The following is a 19,417-nucleotide window of genomic DNA, read 5'->3' on the forward strand; positions in this document are numbered from 1 at the left end:
AAATTGCGAGTGCGTAGCCCGCGCATGGTTTTTTCTAGTAAAAGTAAATAACAGATTAGCACTGTTCTTTTTTTTCTCTTTTCGAGTTTCCGCGACGTGTTTTACGAGGCATTCTCTAACCAAGCGCAAATATGTCAGAGGTTTAGCAACTATTCAAGGTTTTTTTCTGACACGAGTGACGTGACTTTAACCCCGAATGCGCATCCGTGGCAGATATTAAAACACCTTTCTTTCACAACGCGAGAAGTTAGAAACTGGGGTTTGGGGGAAACGAGCATTGTTTCCATTCCTTTGCGACATCTCTTTCGAGCCTCATTCGTATAACACCACTAAAGTGCATCCTTGTCATTTGTGTCTTTCCTCTTGAAACCTCGCATTCAGACTTAGTGAAAAAGCTAACGCGCTTAAGAACTAGAAGACGGTAGTTACGTAAATTAACGCAACGAAATACACGAAACACGCATTGTGTGATACAATGTGTTCGCGTCGTCAATTTTAATTCGCTATGATTGCAGGTGAAACCGCTTTAATAAAGTTTCGGTCTGTCCGACGCTCTTACCGCAAATAAAAATTGAATTTAAACGAAACAATATGGAATGTGTGGATTGTTTCTCATTTAAAGTTTATAAGTTTTAAATGGCAGTACAATATCATTCGAAGATTGAAAATATTAAAATTTTTATGCTCTTTTACCGAATATAAATTCAATAAAGTCTAGTTAACTTAATAAAAATTAGTGAAGCTTAATAGATTTTAATCCTCAATATTGTTCGTTTAATGCGATTAATTAGAATCACAATTGTTCTTTTTCACAATGTTTTTTTTACAATATTTTTGAATCTATCAAGATCCATCAATAATATTGAAAAGTCGGGTATTTATACGTGAATATTTTGATTTAAAATTCGAGGCAATATCGAGGTTCTTTATTTTCATTTTGAAGCCGCGGTAATTGAATACTTCTATGAAAAAACTAGAAATAATGTTGAAAATGAAATAAAATTTTACGTATATGATTTCCAATGTATCAATAATTAATGATTTACGTGTTTATTTATATTTTTTTTTGCTCCATTTATTTCGTAGTTTTTCTCCGAGTTTGATTAAATTTATTTGTCCATATAAAGTAAATAAAAACTCGTCAATAGTTGTTCTCGAAACACATTTGGAATGTATAGATTTCTCATTTTCTTCCGCACATCAATTAATATCTATACTTTATATCGCAAATGTGCATTCTTTTATGATTATTCAAGTTTTTTGTAGCCCGAATTTATTATTTTCTCGAATAGCATGATCATTAATTATTTGCAGTGCCGATGTATAATATTTGGCTATGCGTTTATTTTTGTAATTGTTTGCGTTTGATATTGTCACTGGAGAGAAATAACAAAAACCGTGCAGCGCGATCGGCGACGAACCTTTCACGTCGTTTTTCGTCTTTATCGTTTGGTCCGCAAATTACGCTTCAATGCATCCACACGGTTTTTCAATCCTGCATCATGTACACCAGACGCGACCATCCCTGGTTTTTCATGCAGATCCCGGGAACTCGACAACTTTTTAGTTATCCGTACTTTCTATTTACTTGTGTTAGAGCTCGCTTCTTTGTCTATCGCTATTTCTTTCATTTTTTTCTTTCACATTTTTTCACTAAGCTGAATGCTGGAGGGTTGCAATTTTAGTAACGCGCGCACGCCACAAAGGGTTGGCTTTCTCAAGAGAAAGGGTTGGTCGATACATTCATGTTTCTTTGATTGTATCACGTCTACTTAACAGATTCTATATGTATATCGAGTTATCACTCAAAAGGAAAGCTCCGCGCATCGTTTCCCTATAAACTGCTCGAAAAGCGTAACAAAGACGGGGATAATGCGGCTAAATCATATTGACCGTTCTAACAAACAGTTGGATGCTGCGTGGTGTTTCACGCCAGAGCAATTTTGTATATGGAATTCTTTAAAAGTGCGCCAGTCGGCGGAATAAATTCCCTCGCGGACAATTGATGGGCTTCAACAATATATTCATAAAGTTGCGTCGCGACTAAACGTTTCCCCTCGTACGTTATTTTCCTTCCATTTCGTTCCACCTCTCGGCTTATAAGCGGGATGTATCGAATCGAACGTTTTGACGGTCATCTGAAATTGAACCAGTAATCTCCTCTCATAAATTTCGGGGAGGGACTTCGACTGTCTGAGCACCGCGAGCGATCAGTAGCTCGGTACGTAGCATTAATTTATGTCCCTTCACACATAGAGCGCTTACCGAAAACTTCTCCGCGCTCGAATATGCCAGTTTCTGCTTTAGACGCGCTCGCGAATTTGCATTGTTTTCGCCGGATAGGAAAGTCGTGTCGTTAATGCGAGAACGCGGCAATTATATCGCTCGAAATTCGTCCTCGCTGGTCAAAACGATCGGACTAGTCTGCGAACCTTTTAATCGATTGTGCCATTCCATCTGTAGCTAATTATGGCATTCGATGGGATATTTCCTTCTGCGTGTCCGCCGCGTTTTGACGTACAATCGCATTCGCTATTCTATTTCGAATGTGCCGTACTTACAAATTGATCCCGTCGTATCCAGCCCCGATGCCGACGTGATCCACCCCGGCTATCTTCCGTACGTGATTGATGTGCGCTGCAACACATCACGAAAATTGCATGTATTACGTAATCGTGGTAATGCCCGCTGCGTTTAGCGTGCAGCGATATACGGAGCGCGTAGCTCATTTGCCGTGTAACGAGGAGAATTACATTCGCCACCCTGACCGCGGACCGGCTGTGACCCGGCTCCGCGAATGCAACCCGGACGATTTTTCAACTGCGACTAATAGCGCCGCGAGTCACTATTCTCCGAGAGCCGCAAAGAAAATTACCTCCACTTAAATTATGTATCTCTCCCCTGCTTCCATTGTTCGCCGGAAACGCATTAATTTTTTTTGCACACGTTTGACGCGCAACGTCGCACGTTCCTTGCAGTCGCGTGACCCGGATCGGCCGTTCTGGTCGGTCACAACCGCTAATGCAATACCGCGCATAATTAATCCCTGCTTTTAACAGAAAGGAACGCTGCGCTCGCGAATTGAATAACTTAGAAATAATCCGTGGACGGTTGCGCGAATTGCTCGTCTTGCTGTTTGCGCGAGATCAAAAGGAACGGTGAATTAATTTGCAATTAGTGCGCAGCCGAATCCGCGAACGGCCAAAAGAAAAAGTTCACGGAAGCGTATATAAATCCACGGCCGAAATGTCCGGACAACCGGAATGCAGATTATGCTCCGCTTATTGCTCGCAATCGTATCTACAAACGCAACCCCCGCGAATGGGCGAGTTTTGAAGTGTGTCGCCTCCCCCGCTGAAGATGGATAAAATCGAGTAATAATTTGAGCAGACACAATGAGATCACGAACGTGAGCATAAACAATGAAAATTTACATATCCGTCAGACGGATGTTATTGTTAACTCGGAAATGGTTGCGCGCGCACGCGCGCGGATATAATTTGCACCTCGGTAACATAATATATTGCGGACATAATTTACATACATACACATAACTCGGTATATAGAGACGCACAAAATCCAAAAGACAATTTCATACACTCGGAATTACGATTACGTATTTTCCTCCTCGGCTAGTGCGATAAATTGAATTGCACGCTGCGTCGCGAGTTATCGCCGAGGGCGACGTTCATATTTAATATATTTTAACATTTTAAGAGATTTTCGGGGAGGGATTATTTCATATTAAACGAATTAATTAAAATGCTATTTCTGTATTTATTTCATGCATTTTCGGTTCGAAACAATCGGACACGGCTCGATATCCCGATGCAATTAATTTTATATTAGTCTTTGTAAACAACATCGTTGAACTAGTCTTTTTATATGAAAATGCAACGTTCGTTTTCTCGTCTCGCTTTAGTTTTACGAATTAATACGCGCCGCCAAGCCATCGGTTATTAATTATTGCCGCTCGCCGTTGCTTCCTTCGCGACGTATATTGGCATCGCAAAAATCAACAAGAAAAGTATACCTGTCCAATGAATGTTGATACATTTACAAAGCTCAATGTACATAATGGATAATGGCACGTCAGTCACGCAGACATGACATGCATAATCGATCGGATAAATGACATAATTCATAGCCGATCAGACTGTAGAATAACGGCGCGCCTCATTGCACCGCAATTTTGTTCCAAGCCCGAGTTGCTGCACGATGCGGAACATATCAGAAACGTCACAAATTTCGATTTTCGTGTTTGCGCCGCGTTGCTCCCGCGTTATCTCTATTATATCGTAAATTATATGTCGACCGGCTCGGTACGCTCTTTTCAAAATTGATCGCGATTGAACGGCGCACGTCGTTACCAAGCGCCGCTAGAAAATTACATGTAGGTACGCTGAATAAGGAGATGAGCAGCTCTCGGTGATTGGAAATTCTGATTTTAACGAGATTTTACGCGCGCGAAGGTAATATCAGTAAAAGTCCTCTCTGTATTTATCGAAATTAGAAAGTATTCGCATCGCGGTAACGATAGTCGAAGGAAACGAAGAGAAAGATAAAAAGCTATTTCTCCCCAAGATCTTTGTGAAGTGCACGGGTTAAAGGATCCGAGTGACTTTGTCGCGTGACTGCTGTATGTTGTCGTAAACGGAGGAAGTTGCATTTGCATTGCATTCCGCGCATCGTGACGGTTGCGCCATTAGCAGGTTGCTGTTAGATCTTTCGATTTGCATGTACGACGTAAACAGCGGCGGTTGACGTTTGTTTGGACGAAATAACGTGCGAATGTCTTCTCGGGATGTGGTGCATTTTAATGCCTCGCGCGCGGAATATACAATGTCTAACAAAGTAAAATTAAAGAAACAGCGTACGCGACGGAAAGTACGCGAAAACGGAATATTCGGGCGCGAAGAAAATCGCCATTAAAAATTCGCGATTGCTTTACTGGCGGATCAAACGTGAGATTATCTATGCATATTTATGCATATCTATAAAAGCCTGTTGAATGCAATTTACAGACGGGATGAAAACGCGACGTTAACGGCGTGTAAAAGTTCGAACGGCAAGCCGTCATGAATATAATTTCCGCAACGTCTACGGCATACGCGTGCACTTGTGTCGAAGACGGGATACGCTTTTCGGTTACATTGGCAGCGGGAGCTGAAATCGCGAAAATCGCAAACGGAAAACAAAGAAGGATTTATTCAACAAACGCGGGGAATTGCGAGCTGTGATAGCGTGACTCGTGCTGTTATTATTACCCTGTGGCGATTGTTGCTCGCATTGACGCGGTGGTCACCGTGGAATCGGCTTTGCTGGGAAAGGGTAATGGGATAGGACGAGGGAAAAGGGCTAGTGTGGCGAGAGCGTTCGAATCAATCATCGGTGTAGCATTGGCGCGAATGGCCGCGCGGATAGAGCCGAGCGCGTTATAATTCCGAAATTATCATTGCGCTGTCTAACGCACTTCCGTTTCACACAAATAATTTTCTTCCCCCCGCTCCTCCCTCGGCGGGCATAATTTTCTCCCCGCGACCCGATGCCCGTCTATGTAAAACAATTAGAATCGCCGCCTGTGGAAGGAAGCGATTATTCAGGTATTCGACCGATTGCGCCGCTTCCGATGCGCGACTATCTGGACCAATAATTATTATTTAGTTCTTTCATTCGTATCGCGGCCGCGTTATAATATTTTGAGACGCAGTCCCACTGATTTTATCATCATCATCCCGCGTTTCGTGCAACGTCGTGCAATTTAGAATCGAAGCGAGATGCGTTCTACACTAAAATAAAGTAATATTGCACGCCGCATCCGCTTATTTTTACGAAAAGCACGTGGAAACACTGGATAATAGCGACACGGAGATTATCGCGATTCTAGAAAAACTACAAATTTTCTGGGGTTTCGAGTTGAGACTAGGTTTGTGCGCGGGATCTTGGAGATTAGCGGACGAAAAATGGACGTAATTAAAGAATGTATTATCTCGCGTTTATTATCTGCGCGAAAATTATGAACTACGGATTTTACGAACTTAGGAAATTTTTATATCTATACCACAAATTTTCAGAAAGTAAGTGATCCACCTTTTGTAGATTAGAGTTTACTTTTGCGTTTATAAAAACTGATACCGTTTGATAAGCAGTACTGGCTGTTTTCATATCGTGAGTATTTCTTTTTCTTTTTCTTTTTTTAATCACGTTTGCCTGCAGAAACACTCGGCTTTTACAAGGTGCACTTTGAATCGCGGTTTGACTACGAAAGGTGTGAACTTTAGATTACGGTTTCGTTCTATACATGATGGTTTCGGTTTCGCGATCGATCTTGTTCGCTACGGAAAGGTATACAGCTAGCTTTATAAAGTGCAGCATACTGTACCGCACTATACGTTACACGACTGAAGTTACATTATCACATCGAAATAGAATTTAATTTTTTTATAATCTAATCGATAATTTTTTAAAATTAATAATTTATATTTTTACCGTAAAATATTGCATCTGCTTTAGTTTAATCTCACAATTCTCGGAGCTGCACGTTAGATTAAAATCCTAATTCCCATGATTCGTACATATCTAATTGTATCAAGACACATATAGCCGTTTATATTACCGGCGCGGTGTGAAATGTTAATGTCTTCGGAACTTGGAGCCGCTCTGTAATAATGCAAATATGATGGCAACCCGCGGGAATTGGCACCTAACGCGAAAACCTATTTGCTCGCTTCAGCAGAGAAACGCTTTAGATGTTCCCTTTGCAGCGTTAAAAGCTCGCCATAACTCGATTACGAAAGGCACATCAAATTAAGAATTAGCGCGAAATCATATAGGATGGCTCACCTGCCACATCTTCGAGCGTCGATTTTTCGCCACAGCTGATAAAATGGGGGTAGAAGGATACCATAACTATACCACCGGTCTGCGCCTGTTAAAAAAAAATGTTAAAAGTCATTGATTTAATAAGTCGCGTATGTTCGTTCTTTATTTTCTCGTCGTCGAACTTACCAAAAGTCGCAGCGCGTGGTCAGGCACATTTCGCGAGGAGTTGCAAAGAGCGTGAGCGCTGCTGTGACTGAAAATCACCGGCGCCTTCGACGTCATCATAGCGGCCAGCATCGTAGGTACCGAGACATGAGATAGGTCCACCATCATCCCAAGTCGATTCATCTCGAGCACGACACTCTGAAAAGTTTCGCGGTGCGACGTTAAATAGTTTCGTTACTCGCGAACGCCTCGCCCTCGCGATAATGGCATCGAAGCACCGCGGATTAAAATACTCGGAAGGATACTCGGACTTGGTCGTTAACATCGAAAGACATTCCGGTGCAATATTCTCTCGAATATTCTCGCGATAAACCGACGCTAATCCGGATTACATGGACTCGCGGAGATTCACGGGAACGGGGGCAGTATTATTACGCAATTCTTCTTACGGATTGTTCTCGCGAATTTACGATTGTGATAAATTTTTCGGCCGATCGAGCCGCGAAGAAAGAGCACCTTTGGTTTATTTTCTTCAGGCCAGAGCAGAGCGAAACGAATATTTGTTACGTATCCTGTCGGGTTGCTTTCCGAATTAAATTTCGCGTTAGTAGTGGAGCAGGAGAGGTGGTTTATATTACGCGCACGTTAGGTCAGTGACACTTATTGCAAGAGTCGGATTGAGCTTCACAACGAATTCTTTTTGGAGCTGTAATCTTCTCGAGAAGAATGCCAATGCGAAGGCCAGTGGCCCATAGAATAAATCGAAAAGTCGGATTTCCTACGTTACATTCGCCAATGTGCTCAAGAGACAACAATCGTATCTAAGATTTATGCATACCTTATAACTCGTATTGTGTGTTATTCACAGAACATGACGATATTTCGAAGCTAACAAAAATATCCAGTTATTATAAATGGAATATTAACGTTAAATATTTATTATAGTTTTATATGAAATACGTATATTATTAACAATAGTATTTTATAGCCTCATAAAACTAACGACGAAAATTGAAACCCGTTGAATTCTTTGGCACGGAAGAGTCATCCTTGTTAGGAGCCAAGTTGTCGCACGAATTCCGATTTCTTTCCTGCGCGGTGAACGTTATCTCCGTTAAACGAGAATGCTTTGTTAAACTGGCAACGTGATAAACTGAACGTCTTAGGATTCCTTCTCGGCTTTCTTATTCCCCACGGCTTTGCCATAGTTGTGCCTCTGCTTCTTTTTTTTTTTCTCTCTCGCAAGTCGTGACGGATTCTTAGCGTGACTTCCGTCTTGTTTTCATTGTGGATGCTTCAAGCACGAGGGAAACTGCACGAGGATTCTCAAGGCGCTGACAGATAAATGGAGAAAACTTTTACGTGTGTGTAAATCTTGTAACAGATTGAGTGACGCGCTAAATAGAGAATTAGTGAAAGCAGAGAAGCACATTAACTTAAAATATTTATTACTCAAATTCTTGCGTGATTAATACTGTCAGCATTTTAAACTAATTAGTATATTTATTCGATTTTTTATAATTAGTTTATTAATTAATTTTTTTTTTTATAAAAATGCGTCTATGCCTTTAGCGAGAGAGAATAAATTTTCAAGAGTCGAAAGAACGCGAGAAAAATCTTGTTGCATAAAATTGCGGAAAGTAAAGAGTACAATTGAAATTGGCCACGTGCGAGTGACACGCGATAGGATAGTGTTCTGTTAGTCTTGCTGGATAGCAGCCTTGATGAAAAGGAGATCAGAGAGATGCATAAGCCTGGCTCGAGCGATTCTTTTCCATTATTCAAGCAATTTATTTTCTGAAGCGGCATTCCGTGTATTCACGATCTATTGCTACTACAGTTACCTTTCCTTTGCTTGGAGAAGGTAATTAAAAAAAAATCGCAAATTAATAAGTCAAAAAACAATCGCGATTGATTATTCGTAGTTCAATTTCTATTTCTGTTTTATCTAAGGAGATGCATTATTTTATTATGTTCTTCCACTTTTATAATAAATTATCTCGAGTATATTTGCGACAAATTTAGACATCGAGAAACGAAAGAAACGTAAACATTTGATGGAGATTAACAAAAATCTCTTTCGTAGAATATATATTGCTGCTTCAATCTGCGAACTCACTATCCCGAGCATACAGTGAATTTATTTCTTTTGGGGGGATGACATTATATATATTTTTTTTTGGTTATTGGAAGAACCCACCCTCGAAGATCTCGGGGGTGTGTTAAGGTGGCGCAATAGTGGTGGCTGGTACGACCTATCGGTCGACAGGATGACGAATAAGCTTCATTCTCCCATGAGTCCTTTTGAAAGGTATCCACTCGTATCATAGATACGTTCTTCCATTCATTGCTCCCTCAGGTATTTTTCGAAGCGAAACCCGGAGAAGAGGTTCGGGACGTTTATTCATTCTCTTTTGACCCCTGCATCTAATCTTTTTCCTATCCACAATTTTTGACTTCGAAACTAATTTTCTACGATCGTACAAGTTTCAACATTCAGCACGCGAGGCAAATAAAGACCAATCTTCTCGATTTATATTATTAAATAGAAATGGAAGGAATATTTTATATGGAACGACGTTGATTCTAACCATATCAGTTCTATTATTTATTTCCACGTAATTTATAATTATTTTGCTGTCGATATTTCGAAAAAAACGTGTTATTTTTTTTTTGTGAGATTACTTTGACTAACATTCTCCACGAAAATACGCGGTGGCATTCAAAATTGAATTCTCCGAAATTATACTGGTTTCATTTCCTCGCAATCTCGACATGACTTTTCCGAAGCGCCATTTTCCGCTCGATTGAAACGAACTGGCTAAATCCCGGACAGGATTCGGTCTTTTCGCGGAGACAGGGGATCAGCTAGTGACGTTTCGCTTTGGTTGCATAGGAAATTGCGCGATACGGAATGCCAAAAGTTTTTCCGATGAGTGGTCCAGCAAAGCCGGAGTTGAGGGCAAGCGGAGCGGAAAACATGCGGACCTTCTTTATTCGCTTTAGAGATGCATGCGGCGAAGACGCGAGACCGCTTTGATTGATTCAAGTTGGCGACGACGACGACGGTAGCGGCCGGTTATCCCGTGTTCTTTCGCGGGGCCGAAACTTACTCTCTGCGACATCCGCGCTTTGCCCGCTACCGCCGTTATCGGCCAACTTGAGTTTGCGAAACTGTCGGTGTCCCGGTGACTATTTAGAAACGCGGCGAACTCCTAGAACAAGCACGCAGCTGGCTTCAAAAGGGCGGCCGGTCAACCTATAACGCTTTCGAAAACTTATCGGCCAGAGTGTACAGCCATATTGCTACTTCGCCAACATCCATGTCGCTCTTCCGGTATTCACTTGCAACGAATTAATTCAGAAGCTGTCGTAACTTTCTTTAGATTCAATTTTCGGAGATGTAATCCACGACGTTTTGTATAAGTCGACATACAGTCCGCTATATCGGTCGCGAATTTCGTAGCTCTCGTTTCGCAGATTAATCGATATTTTTTGTATTATTGCAAAATGATGAATGTATTTATTTCGAAAAATATGAGTGAAAATAATCAGTAATACTACTGTTGCGCGATATTAGCCAAGTTTCTTCGATAAGCTACATTATTCCCGATTTGAACATTTCAATGCAACAGCAACTTGCAATTTGCAACTACATCGAGAGAGCCAACATTCGCGTTATTGCTATGTTAAAACGGATTAAGTCCTATCTGTATCCCGGGCGCGCGAGTGAAAATCGATTTCGGTAACAGCTCACTAAAGTTTGTCGATGGTTAAGAACCGAACGCGCGCGGGATAAGGGACAGAGGGGGTAAAAAGCGAGAAAGTTAATAAAGGGCTGGTGTTCGAAAGTTCAGCGGCGCCTACGAGATAGTCCGCGGATCCTGAGAATTAAGATCGGTGCGGGCCGAGAGGAAACGATAATGCAGTTTTAAAGAGGCCCCGATATAGCCCGCGTAACACGCTAAAGCGCGCGAACTTTATGAAATTAAGGGAATGGAAGCTGCAATATTGATAACGTCACGAAGTCGACCGTGGTAAGTAGTTAATGCCCGTCCGGCGCGGTGGTGGGGGGTCAAGACAAGTACCTGCGACAGGGCGATTAATGCCCTTACGTCGAAGCCCCTGAGAAATGATCTCGCGAAAGAAATATCGACTATTCCTCACACGTATAACCCATTTCTCTCGCGAGTCTTATTCTTTTTTCGCGAAATATTAACCTATTGTCCTCTCAAGTCTGGGATGGCGCGGCATAATAAATCACCCATCTGCAGCTCGTTCGCTTCCCCCTCGTTCCCCCTCTCGCGCCCACTTGCCTTCATCTTTTTCTTTCGCTCGAGTTTTTACCCTGTTTATTACAATCCCATTCGATTCCATCGAGACTCCGCAAAGTGATTAATCATCGAAGAGGTAAAGTTGCGTCTTAACTGCAACACACGTCAAAAGCGGAGTCTACAATGTGTAATCAGTAGAGTGTGTAACGTAAAAGGACGCCGCGTATTATTTAGGCATTATATTATTCCCGTCTAAAAAAAAGTACTCGAGAGCGAGGATCATCCGTCGAGGGTGAGCGACGGAGGAAAAAAGGCGAGCGTCGCGCGTTCTGCTTTTGATGCGAGCCTCTGATCCTTCTGTGTTCTCCTCCTTTCCCGTGATTTTAGCCCGCGCTTTCGGTAGGTAAGGGCTTTGGCGAAGCAATTAAGCGAGAGCATCGGGGTGTGACTGAGTGTGCTTTTAGCGCGGGAATAGCAGCGATCCGTAGATATCGGCCACTTTCGGCCGTGCGCATGCACGCGAGATGCGAATCGGATTCGACGGATCGCTCTCGAACGTGGCTCTCGCGTGTAAGTGCACGTCAGGATCCACACACGTCGCGTCGATACAAAGGGTCACGTAGAAGGTTGGAAAACGTAGCTTCGGGATATATTGTAACGGGGAAAAAGGCACCCTCCGCGATACGTAGCCACCGAGCGAAGCTATCGCCCGCCCGCGTACGTGGCGTATCGTGAAAGCGCGATACTCATCCTCTATTTTCTTTCGATATCGCTGTTGTGGATAGCCGATTAAATCGCTTCACTTTTGATACGATACAGCCCGAAAACTAAAAAGCCTCGTGAATGCTGATCACTCTTTGAGATGTCTCGAAAAAGTAGCGGTATCAGATTTGCACGATTACATGAAAGTAAATATTTAAATAGAATTAAAAAAAAATTTGTTTATGAAAGAGGTAAAAAATATTTTTTTTTTTTATTAAAAAAAATTCTAGTATTATCTTACGACAAGAAATTTTCGTTTTATATACGAATTTTAATTCACAGCTGTTAGAAAGCGAGTAAAAAAACTTTTTAGAAATTAGAACGTACCATAAATTGTTTTCGCGATGGATCCATTTACGTACAAATAAAGTCCGTTAAATACGACAGTGCAATCGTATGCAACGAGGTCGTGAAAGGGCTTTACAACGTGCTCGTTTGGGTTTGATCAGATTCGTCGTCGGATTTTTCATGCTTCGCCAGTTAATTTTACATACTATGAGAGCGTAAAGTGAGATGTAATTTAACATGTTAGCGATATTTGCCTCGTTTTTTTACTTGGCTGAGCATTCGCGTGACTTTCAATTTCCGTCGTTTTTTTTTTTTCCCTCGCAAGACGCAAGCTGTGAAAGCGCCTTAATCAATAAAAGTTCCGCGTTAAAATTTTATTTCATTTTAAAGTTTAATTTTTCTATCATCTTTTGGAAGCGCGTTTGAAACATCTTCGCCGCTGGCAGTAAATATTCATTCTTTCGTGGACATCGCCGTTGAAAGTAGAGAACGTGTGAAGTGGAATACGCGCGAGAACTATTCGAGGGTCATAAAGATGCACAGGGATGTTAATCGAATTCCAGAAAATAATTAAATAAATTCCTGTAAATGAAATATTGTCTCTACTGGCACTCGCTGTACTTATTCAAGAAAATCCATTTTACGCGACGTTGAATCCGGCGCTTTCCCGTTGCGAGATGAAAAGATCGTTCCGGATAATAATTACGGGAGAGGATTTTGCAAATCGCGACACTCTGTTAAACGTTCGAGGGCACTTGCGTGTACTTTAAACGTTGTAGGGCTTCCACCTTTTTTTTCTTTTTCCTCGCATAAAAGCGCGCAACCCTTCTACTTTCTTTTCTTTAACGGTTCGACACTTGCTTACGTATTTCCTCGTACTATTGCAGCGTGAGTCGCGGTAGACGCGTTTTCCTTTTGCGAAAGTTTTCCCACTAGAACGATCACCGATCCTGGTCGAGGGGAATGGACTGGAAGAGAGCGGGAACGGTCTAGGTATCGGATCCTGATACTTTCCTCAGCGGTTTTCCATACACACGGCTGCTTCATTGCTCACTAGACGAGCAACGCTTCCATATTATAGCGCGATATGTCTCTTAATATATTTTAACACGTACATATACGTATGCGAAAAAGAAAGAGAAACGAACGGGCTTATTTGCGTTACGGCGATATAACGTCTCTGAATCGAGTATTAAGGAAGAAAGTACAGTTCCACACAATAGAGAAATTTCATTGCGAGATAATTGAGACATTGTACAAAGGATAAATGCATAAAAGAAGGGGAGCGGCTCAGGTAATTAGTAATAAGGGCGTGTTGTACAATAAAGGCTTTTCCGTCCATAACGCGGGAGTTAAGTGGCGATTTGAAAGTAATATTGAAAAAGTTTAATGTGTACATCAAAGAGACGCGGAAGGGGCCGCGCTCTTTTAAGAGGCAAGGGTGTGTTCTTTTATGGCGCCGAAGTAAGGAGATTCGATGGCTTTCTTTTTTAGACTACAGTTCTAAAGTATCGCCGGGAATTTTCACCGAGTGCTTGAAAACCTGTTTATTGCTCAGGTGTAGGTGAGAAATGATGCGGATACCGGTCCGAGGCATAAAAGAAAAGCGGAGGATCATATATAAAGCCCCTACTGCGAGACGGGTCGTGCAATATGGGCGGCAACGGGGTGGAAAAGGAGTACATTCTTTCTGGATTGTTACACGGGAGCAAAAGATATATACGTCAAAATTTATTCGGCGAACGTCACGCGTAGAAATGACGTGTCCCGAGACGAATTCATCGCGCGCGTTTAATATTTCTTTCAAGCGAACGTAAAGAATTGCCGATCGAAATAGAATAAAAGACTCGCATCGGGGCTTGAATAAATTACGCGTTAATTATGCGAAATGAAAAAGGCGTTTAAAATTATTTACGGCCGCTCCAAGGAACAGTTACGTCTTTACACATAAATTCTTCTTTGGAATATAAGGAAAGTTTCCTATAAATATGCCACGCTGTTCATGCGCTTTATATTGTTGCGAAATGACTGTTGTTCGCGTCATAAAAAGTTACATTTGAATTATTCCGGTAGATTTCCAAATGGAAACTCCCTGGGAAACATTCTACTTCATCCATCCATCTTGATCGCGAGCTTTTTTACGGTCGAGCGGATCCTCCGTGCTTTCTGTAATCCGTGACTCGAAGCGGGAAACGCCCGATTCCTTTTCTACTGGCGCGCAGAACGTCGGCTTATTTACTCGAAATCGCGTCGATACGATAGATAAGACAGACGCGACGTAAATGGGTCGTGCCGGGAGGAAGAGAGCGAAAGGTAGAAGAAGGACCGGCGAAATCTGTCTCGCAGATAATGCGCGTCACTTCTCACGGTTTTAGTAGCGTGTCGGCTGGTTCACGGTACGCGAAGATTTATAATGTCCCGACTTTCGGTTCAACGGAGGCACAGTTAGCCAGCGTGCAGCTAGGTCGATCCCTTTTTCATCGTCAAGAAGCGGAAAGAGCGCCGCGGAAGAAACCCGGGAAAGGGGTCGACGAATTCTCAAGTACCTGAATATTCAAAGAGCTCTAAATATTCGCGAATGCTTCGCGAATACCTGTCGGCCATAATTTAATACGTACCGTTAAAACGCGACAAGTGAAATTTTTTCGCGTTATTTATTTATACCCGTAATGGATTGCGGCCGCGAATTTGTCGTTGGAAGTAACACGAGAATCTCGCGTAAGATACGAGACCGGCATGGACGCGAGAAAAGAACGACTTGAGCGAAGCGGATGACATTCGATTTTCGCGAGTGATAAATGAAAACGTTTATACGATTTCGCGGAGCGACGGGACGGCTAGATTATGCGAAGGAAACATCATTTACACCGTCGAACACGACGGCGGCAAGTTTCGCCGACAAATTCAGTAGATTAAATCGCGCCAGTTTGATTGTTCCGAACAGACACGTCGATTCGACACTGTCCCAGATGACGGAATATCGGGACAGTTAAGCCAACCAACCGAATTGATTGCGTCGAATGTTGCTGAGCTGGAGAGGGGCCCTCGACCATCATGGTCACCGAATCGTATCGGTGTCGAGTTCGCCTCTTGACAGCGACCGTCTACATCCAGCCCATGCAAGTTTTGAACGTTTGCTTGACCAGATGTTTCAACACACTCGAATCGATATAAGGTTTAACGTCGGTTATCGATGCCCAGTACGAGTCCACTCTGAATCGTTCGCGACGGGCCGAACTTGAAACCACTGAACTTCGTCCCCGTGTATAAATCAACTGCACGTGTATACGTTTCAGTAATCGAAATTGTCAAAATGGACTAATAAATCGCGTGCTCCGGTAACGTTTGGAAAATTTTCGATTCCGTATGCGAGATATTAAAATATGAAATGCCGTTTACGTTGAGAAAGATTTCAATAAAACGCAAAAATAAAAAAATAAAAAAGAAAAAACTTATCGGGCCTTTTGGACTAATCGATAAAACAATTCTCTCATTATCTGTTTAGACCCGGATGATAATAAAATGGTACAAAACTCTTTTTCTGTTTACGTTCGCCGTCAATATAATCGAGAGCTGGGTATCTGGCTGCGGTCCCAAAGCTCGTTTCGTGAGTTCCCATTAAACTTCCTCCTTTATCCGTTCTACAAGCATCGAAACGACCGGCTCCATTCTACGCTGCAATTTCAAAAATAAGATAACCGCGATCGGCGGGAATCATTATTGGAGCGCAGTTTACCGGAATCTTTTATTTCCCCGATTGTCTGTGCGATTCCGGCCCGCGGAATGCACAGTAGGCACGATTATTGCGCGACTCGTCCCGGAAGGTGAGCTCGGTATTGCCGTTTCCCCTCAGCATAATAGATACGTGCGGTGCAACGCGATTACTAAGCTACATGATTTCGCCTCTGACGCTTCGAGGGCAAACGCCGGCAGAAGTTGTCTGATTTAAGCTCGGTGTATACACGTGGATCATGTTGAAGGAGACCGCCTCCGGAGGGTGCTCGCCGGAATCTCCTTCGGCGGAAATGGAAACACGTTGAGAGGGCTCTTTAGATCTTAATCGGGGCGCGTTAAAACCGATCCCGATAACGCGAGAGGGACACGGGGCGGATAGGGCTCGAAAGGGGTAGATTAAGAAGATGGGAACGCGGGAAAATCACCGGTTAGCCGCGTGAAGAGACTCCGTAAAAGTGAAATACTACCACGGGCGCTCGGCAATCTCGGGAGCCTGGTGACAATTTTTTATCTTTACGAGCACGGCGCAGCCGTTGTTCCTATTGCATAAGTGGAAACAAGAAGAATTATGCAGTTACGTAAATTATGGCAGTGCCACGGAAATGGCTTCCGCCGGTCTCGCTACTCTCATGGTGTCACCGCTCGTAAGAAGTGATGGTGTAAGAAAAAGACGAAATAGGGAGGGAAGAAGAAAACAGTAGAGAACCGCGAAAAAGGAAACGAGAATAAAATAAAGAACTGCGGGGTCAAACCGCGCGAGGAAGTATAGGATAATACCGTGGAATAAAAAATTGTAAAGATATTAATAATTCTGGCCTCTTGCGAGTAATATATCTTTATTTTAATTCGATTGCGACGCGTACCCTCGTTGATAGTCTTTTGTTTTTTTTGTAGTTTGTAAAAAGTCTCATCTTTCAAATAGCCTGAAATAAATTATTTTGACAATATTTCTCCGCCGAAAAAGAATTTCGGCGTTATATCCAAAATCTACTAGAAACACTGAAGCGCGTGTAGAAAATCGAGCTAATACAATTATTTTTGTAGTTTGGAATTCACGAAGTATGAGAGCGCGATATTAAAAATTCGACCTGTCGATAACAGAAATTTCAACTCTGGCTTTTCGCACGCGTACATGCTGCGAATGAAAAACGGTAGAAAGTCCGTGGCCCATTGAATTGGGAAACGTAACGAAACGCACGTGCGTGTCGTTAAATCTGTAAAATAAAATGTTTGCGCCATCATACGCGTCCGTACAGAAAAATATTTGTTTAAAGACCGGTACAATGTAAAAAAAAAAAATTCAAGATCTCGCTCGTAAAAAAAAAAAGTAAAAGATGGTTATATAAATTATTATTAATTTTTCACGGGTTGCTCGTTTAACATTTCGAGGGTTCCCATTTCGTAATTTGTTCTCCCCCGGTATCTCGCAGAAGATTCGGCAATAGGGATTCATGAAGTTTCCTTGCGAAATTTCGCAGTATGTCAAAATCTGTTATCCTCGGGGGAAATGAGAAGGACCTAAGACGATGGAGGGTTGAAATAGGGGTAGCTCGAGTGTGGACGAGGGGGAGAAACAAGAGAGTCTGCGAACATAAATAGCTAACGTGTCAGAGGCAGGCTGAATCGCTCGAATGGCGCAGGAATCTATCTGGTCAATTGCAGTCGATACTTGGAGAATCGAAGTCAGCTAAACAGAGAGTGTATTGGCGCGAGCAGGAATTTTCGTCTCGAAATTCTGTTGATATCGCGGCGATATTATTAGACGTGGAACGTTATAACGCGCGACGTTATATTGTTTATTACGAAACAATTTTAAGGTGTTATCGAACTTGAAGCGTCACAAAAAAAATTATATACTTATAGATCCTCGCGTGATTATTACTGTTGTTTCAAGTAAATATTTAAGACGATAAAAATGTTTAAAATTATTTCTAAGTTCAGGCAAAGGTTAATTGCAAACTTAGAATTGCAAATATCTCGGAAACAAAGGACACGTCGCGACGGCTTTTGCATATTTCTTTAAAAACGCCGCGAATGCAATTCAGCAAAAACTCGCCCTCCGGCCGTAGTTGCAATTTTCGTTTTTAGTTGCAAAATAAGCTGTTTAAAAAACGCGCAATAAAATAAAATTTCGCAGACATTTTTCGCAGAAATAAAATATAAAATTTTTTTTTGTTTAATAAATCATCTACGATGTTATATATTTTCCTACGCGAAGGTGGACGTTTCTTTTAATTAATTTTTGTTGTTTTAATGAAAAACCTTATTGCTATACCGTACAGCTCGAGTTGCCTTCTATAATATTGCATCAACAAATGCCAATGCATTTTGCATTAACCGCAGAGCAATCAATTCCCATTTCTCGTTTATTTCTTGAAAAAAGCCGCTATCGAAATACGTTCTACCAACGCCGGGACGCGTGGTAGTTTATTCTACGCTATCGTCGCGCCCGTCGCTAAAACGAATCGTGCTCGTCTTGTTTTACCGGCGAATGCGAGCCACCGACAACGACAACGGCGACGACAACGACGAGTCGCGTTAACTCGTCTATATGCACGCGCGAATATGCGAGCGATGTAAATTCCACACGTCGGCGGAAGTGCTCCGTTTCGGTTGCAGTTGCAGTTGCAGTTGCATGCCCCCTGTTCTTCTGCGGCGCGAAAGCACGCTGCGGCTTTCGACGAACGTCTAGGGAACACGTCGTTGGTATTTTCCTGAACGGCAGGACGAAAGTGGCTTTGGCCGTTAAAAGCGCCGGGCTTTTTAGGAACAAAAGGGGGAAGATCCGTCACGGATTCTTTTCGCTCACATTAATAATTGTAAACTCAAGCCGCAAACCGCAAACGGGTGAAAAAAAAATGTTACATGCAATTCTACTTTAACCCTTTCAATGCGGTGTTAATTCATTCGAGCGTCTAGACAATGTCACGGTCATTTTGCAGCGCGCTTGTGAGAAATTTCAGCCATTCAATTTCACAATATCGCGATACTCTTGCCAAGAGTTAACGGTATCTTTCTTACTCCTAAAATACAGCGACTCGTTATAAAAAAAAAAAAATTATGTTCACTTCTTTTTGATTAATTAATTTTTTTTTATATAGACTCGAGTGGAAATTGATTCCCACTGTTATCTAATAATTAGCTGGCCAATTCGTAGTTCATCTCGTGGCTGTCTAGCAAAATAACGAGCTAGAAAAGCTAGATATCGAAACGTTTTTTTGTCGCGTACTAGTCTTACTGCGCGTCCTGACCTATCTAACACGTGCTCGACCGCCGCGGTAGCGTGAGTGCGTGCGTGTGTCAACATCTGGCCGGCAGGTACTCGCGTTCCAAGATCGCATGGTGGAGGACGCGCGGACGGCGGGCGGCGA

The 19,417-nt window shown here is 42.4% G+C and overlaps 1 protein-coding gene and 1 long non-coding RNA gene across 2 annotated transcripts in view; one reads left to right on the plus strand and one right to left on the minus strand.

Moving 5' to 3' along the window:
* The window catches only part of LOC139107792 (dipeptidase 1), a 73,150-nt gene that overhangs the window by 15,291 nt on the left and 38,442 nt on the right, over positions 1 to 19,417 (minus strand). The window contains exons 7-9 of the mRNA XM_070665638.1: positions 7,009 to 7,185; positions 6,844 to 6,928; positions 2,562 to 2,637 (exon numbers count right to left, since the gene is read on the minus strand). Of these exons, the coding sequence (XP_070521739.1) occupies positions 2,562 to 2,637; positions 6,844 to 6,928; positions 7,009 to 7,185 (338 nt within the window). The remainder of the gene's footprint in view (positions 1 to 2,561; positions 2,638 to 6,843; positions 6,929 to 7,008; positions 7,186 to 19,417) is intronic.
* Positions 1 to 19,417, plus strand: part of LOC139107807 (uncharacterized) — a 199,270-nt gene that overhangs the window by 527 nt on the left and 179,326 nt on the right. The gene's annotated exons all lie outside the window — the stretch shown is intronic.

Source organism: Cardiocondyla obscurior, linkage group LG13 (assembly GCF_019399895.1).
Source record: "Cardiocondyla obscurior isolate alpha-2009 linkage group LG13, Cobs3.1, whole genome shotgun sequence".
Classification (NCBI taxonomy): Eukaryota; Metazoa; Arthropoda; class Insecta; order Hymenoptera; family Formicidae; genus Cardiocondyla; species Cardiocondyla obscurior.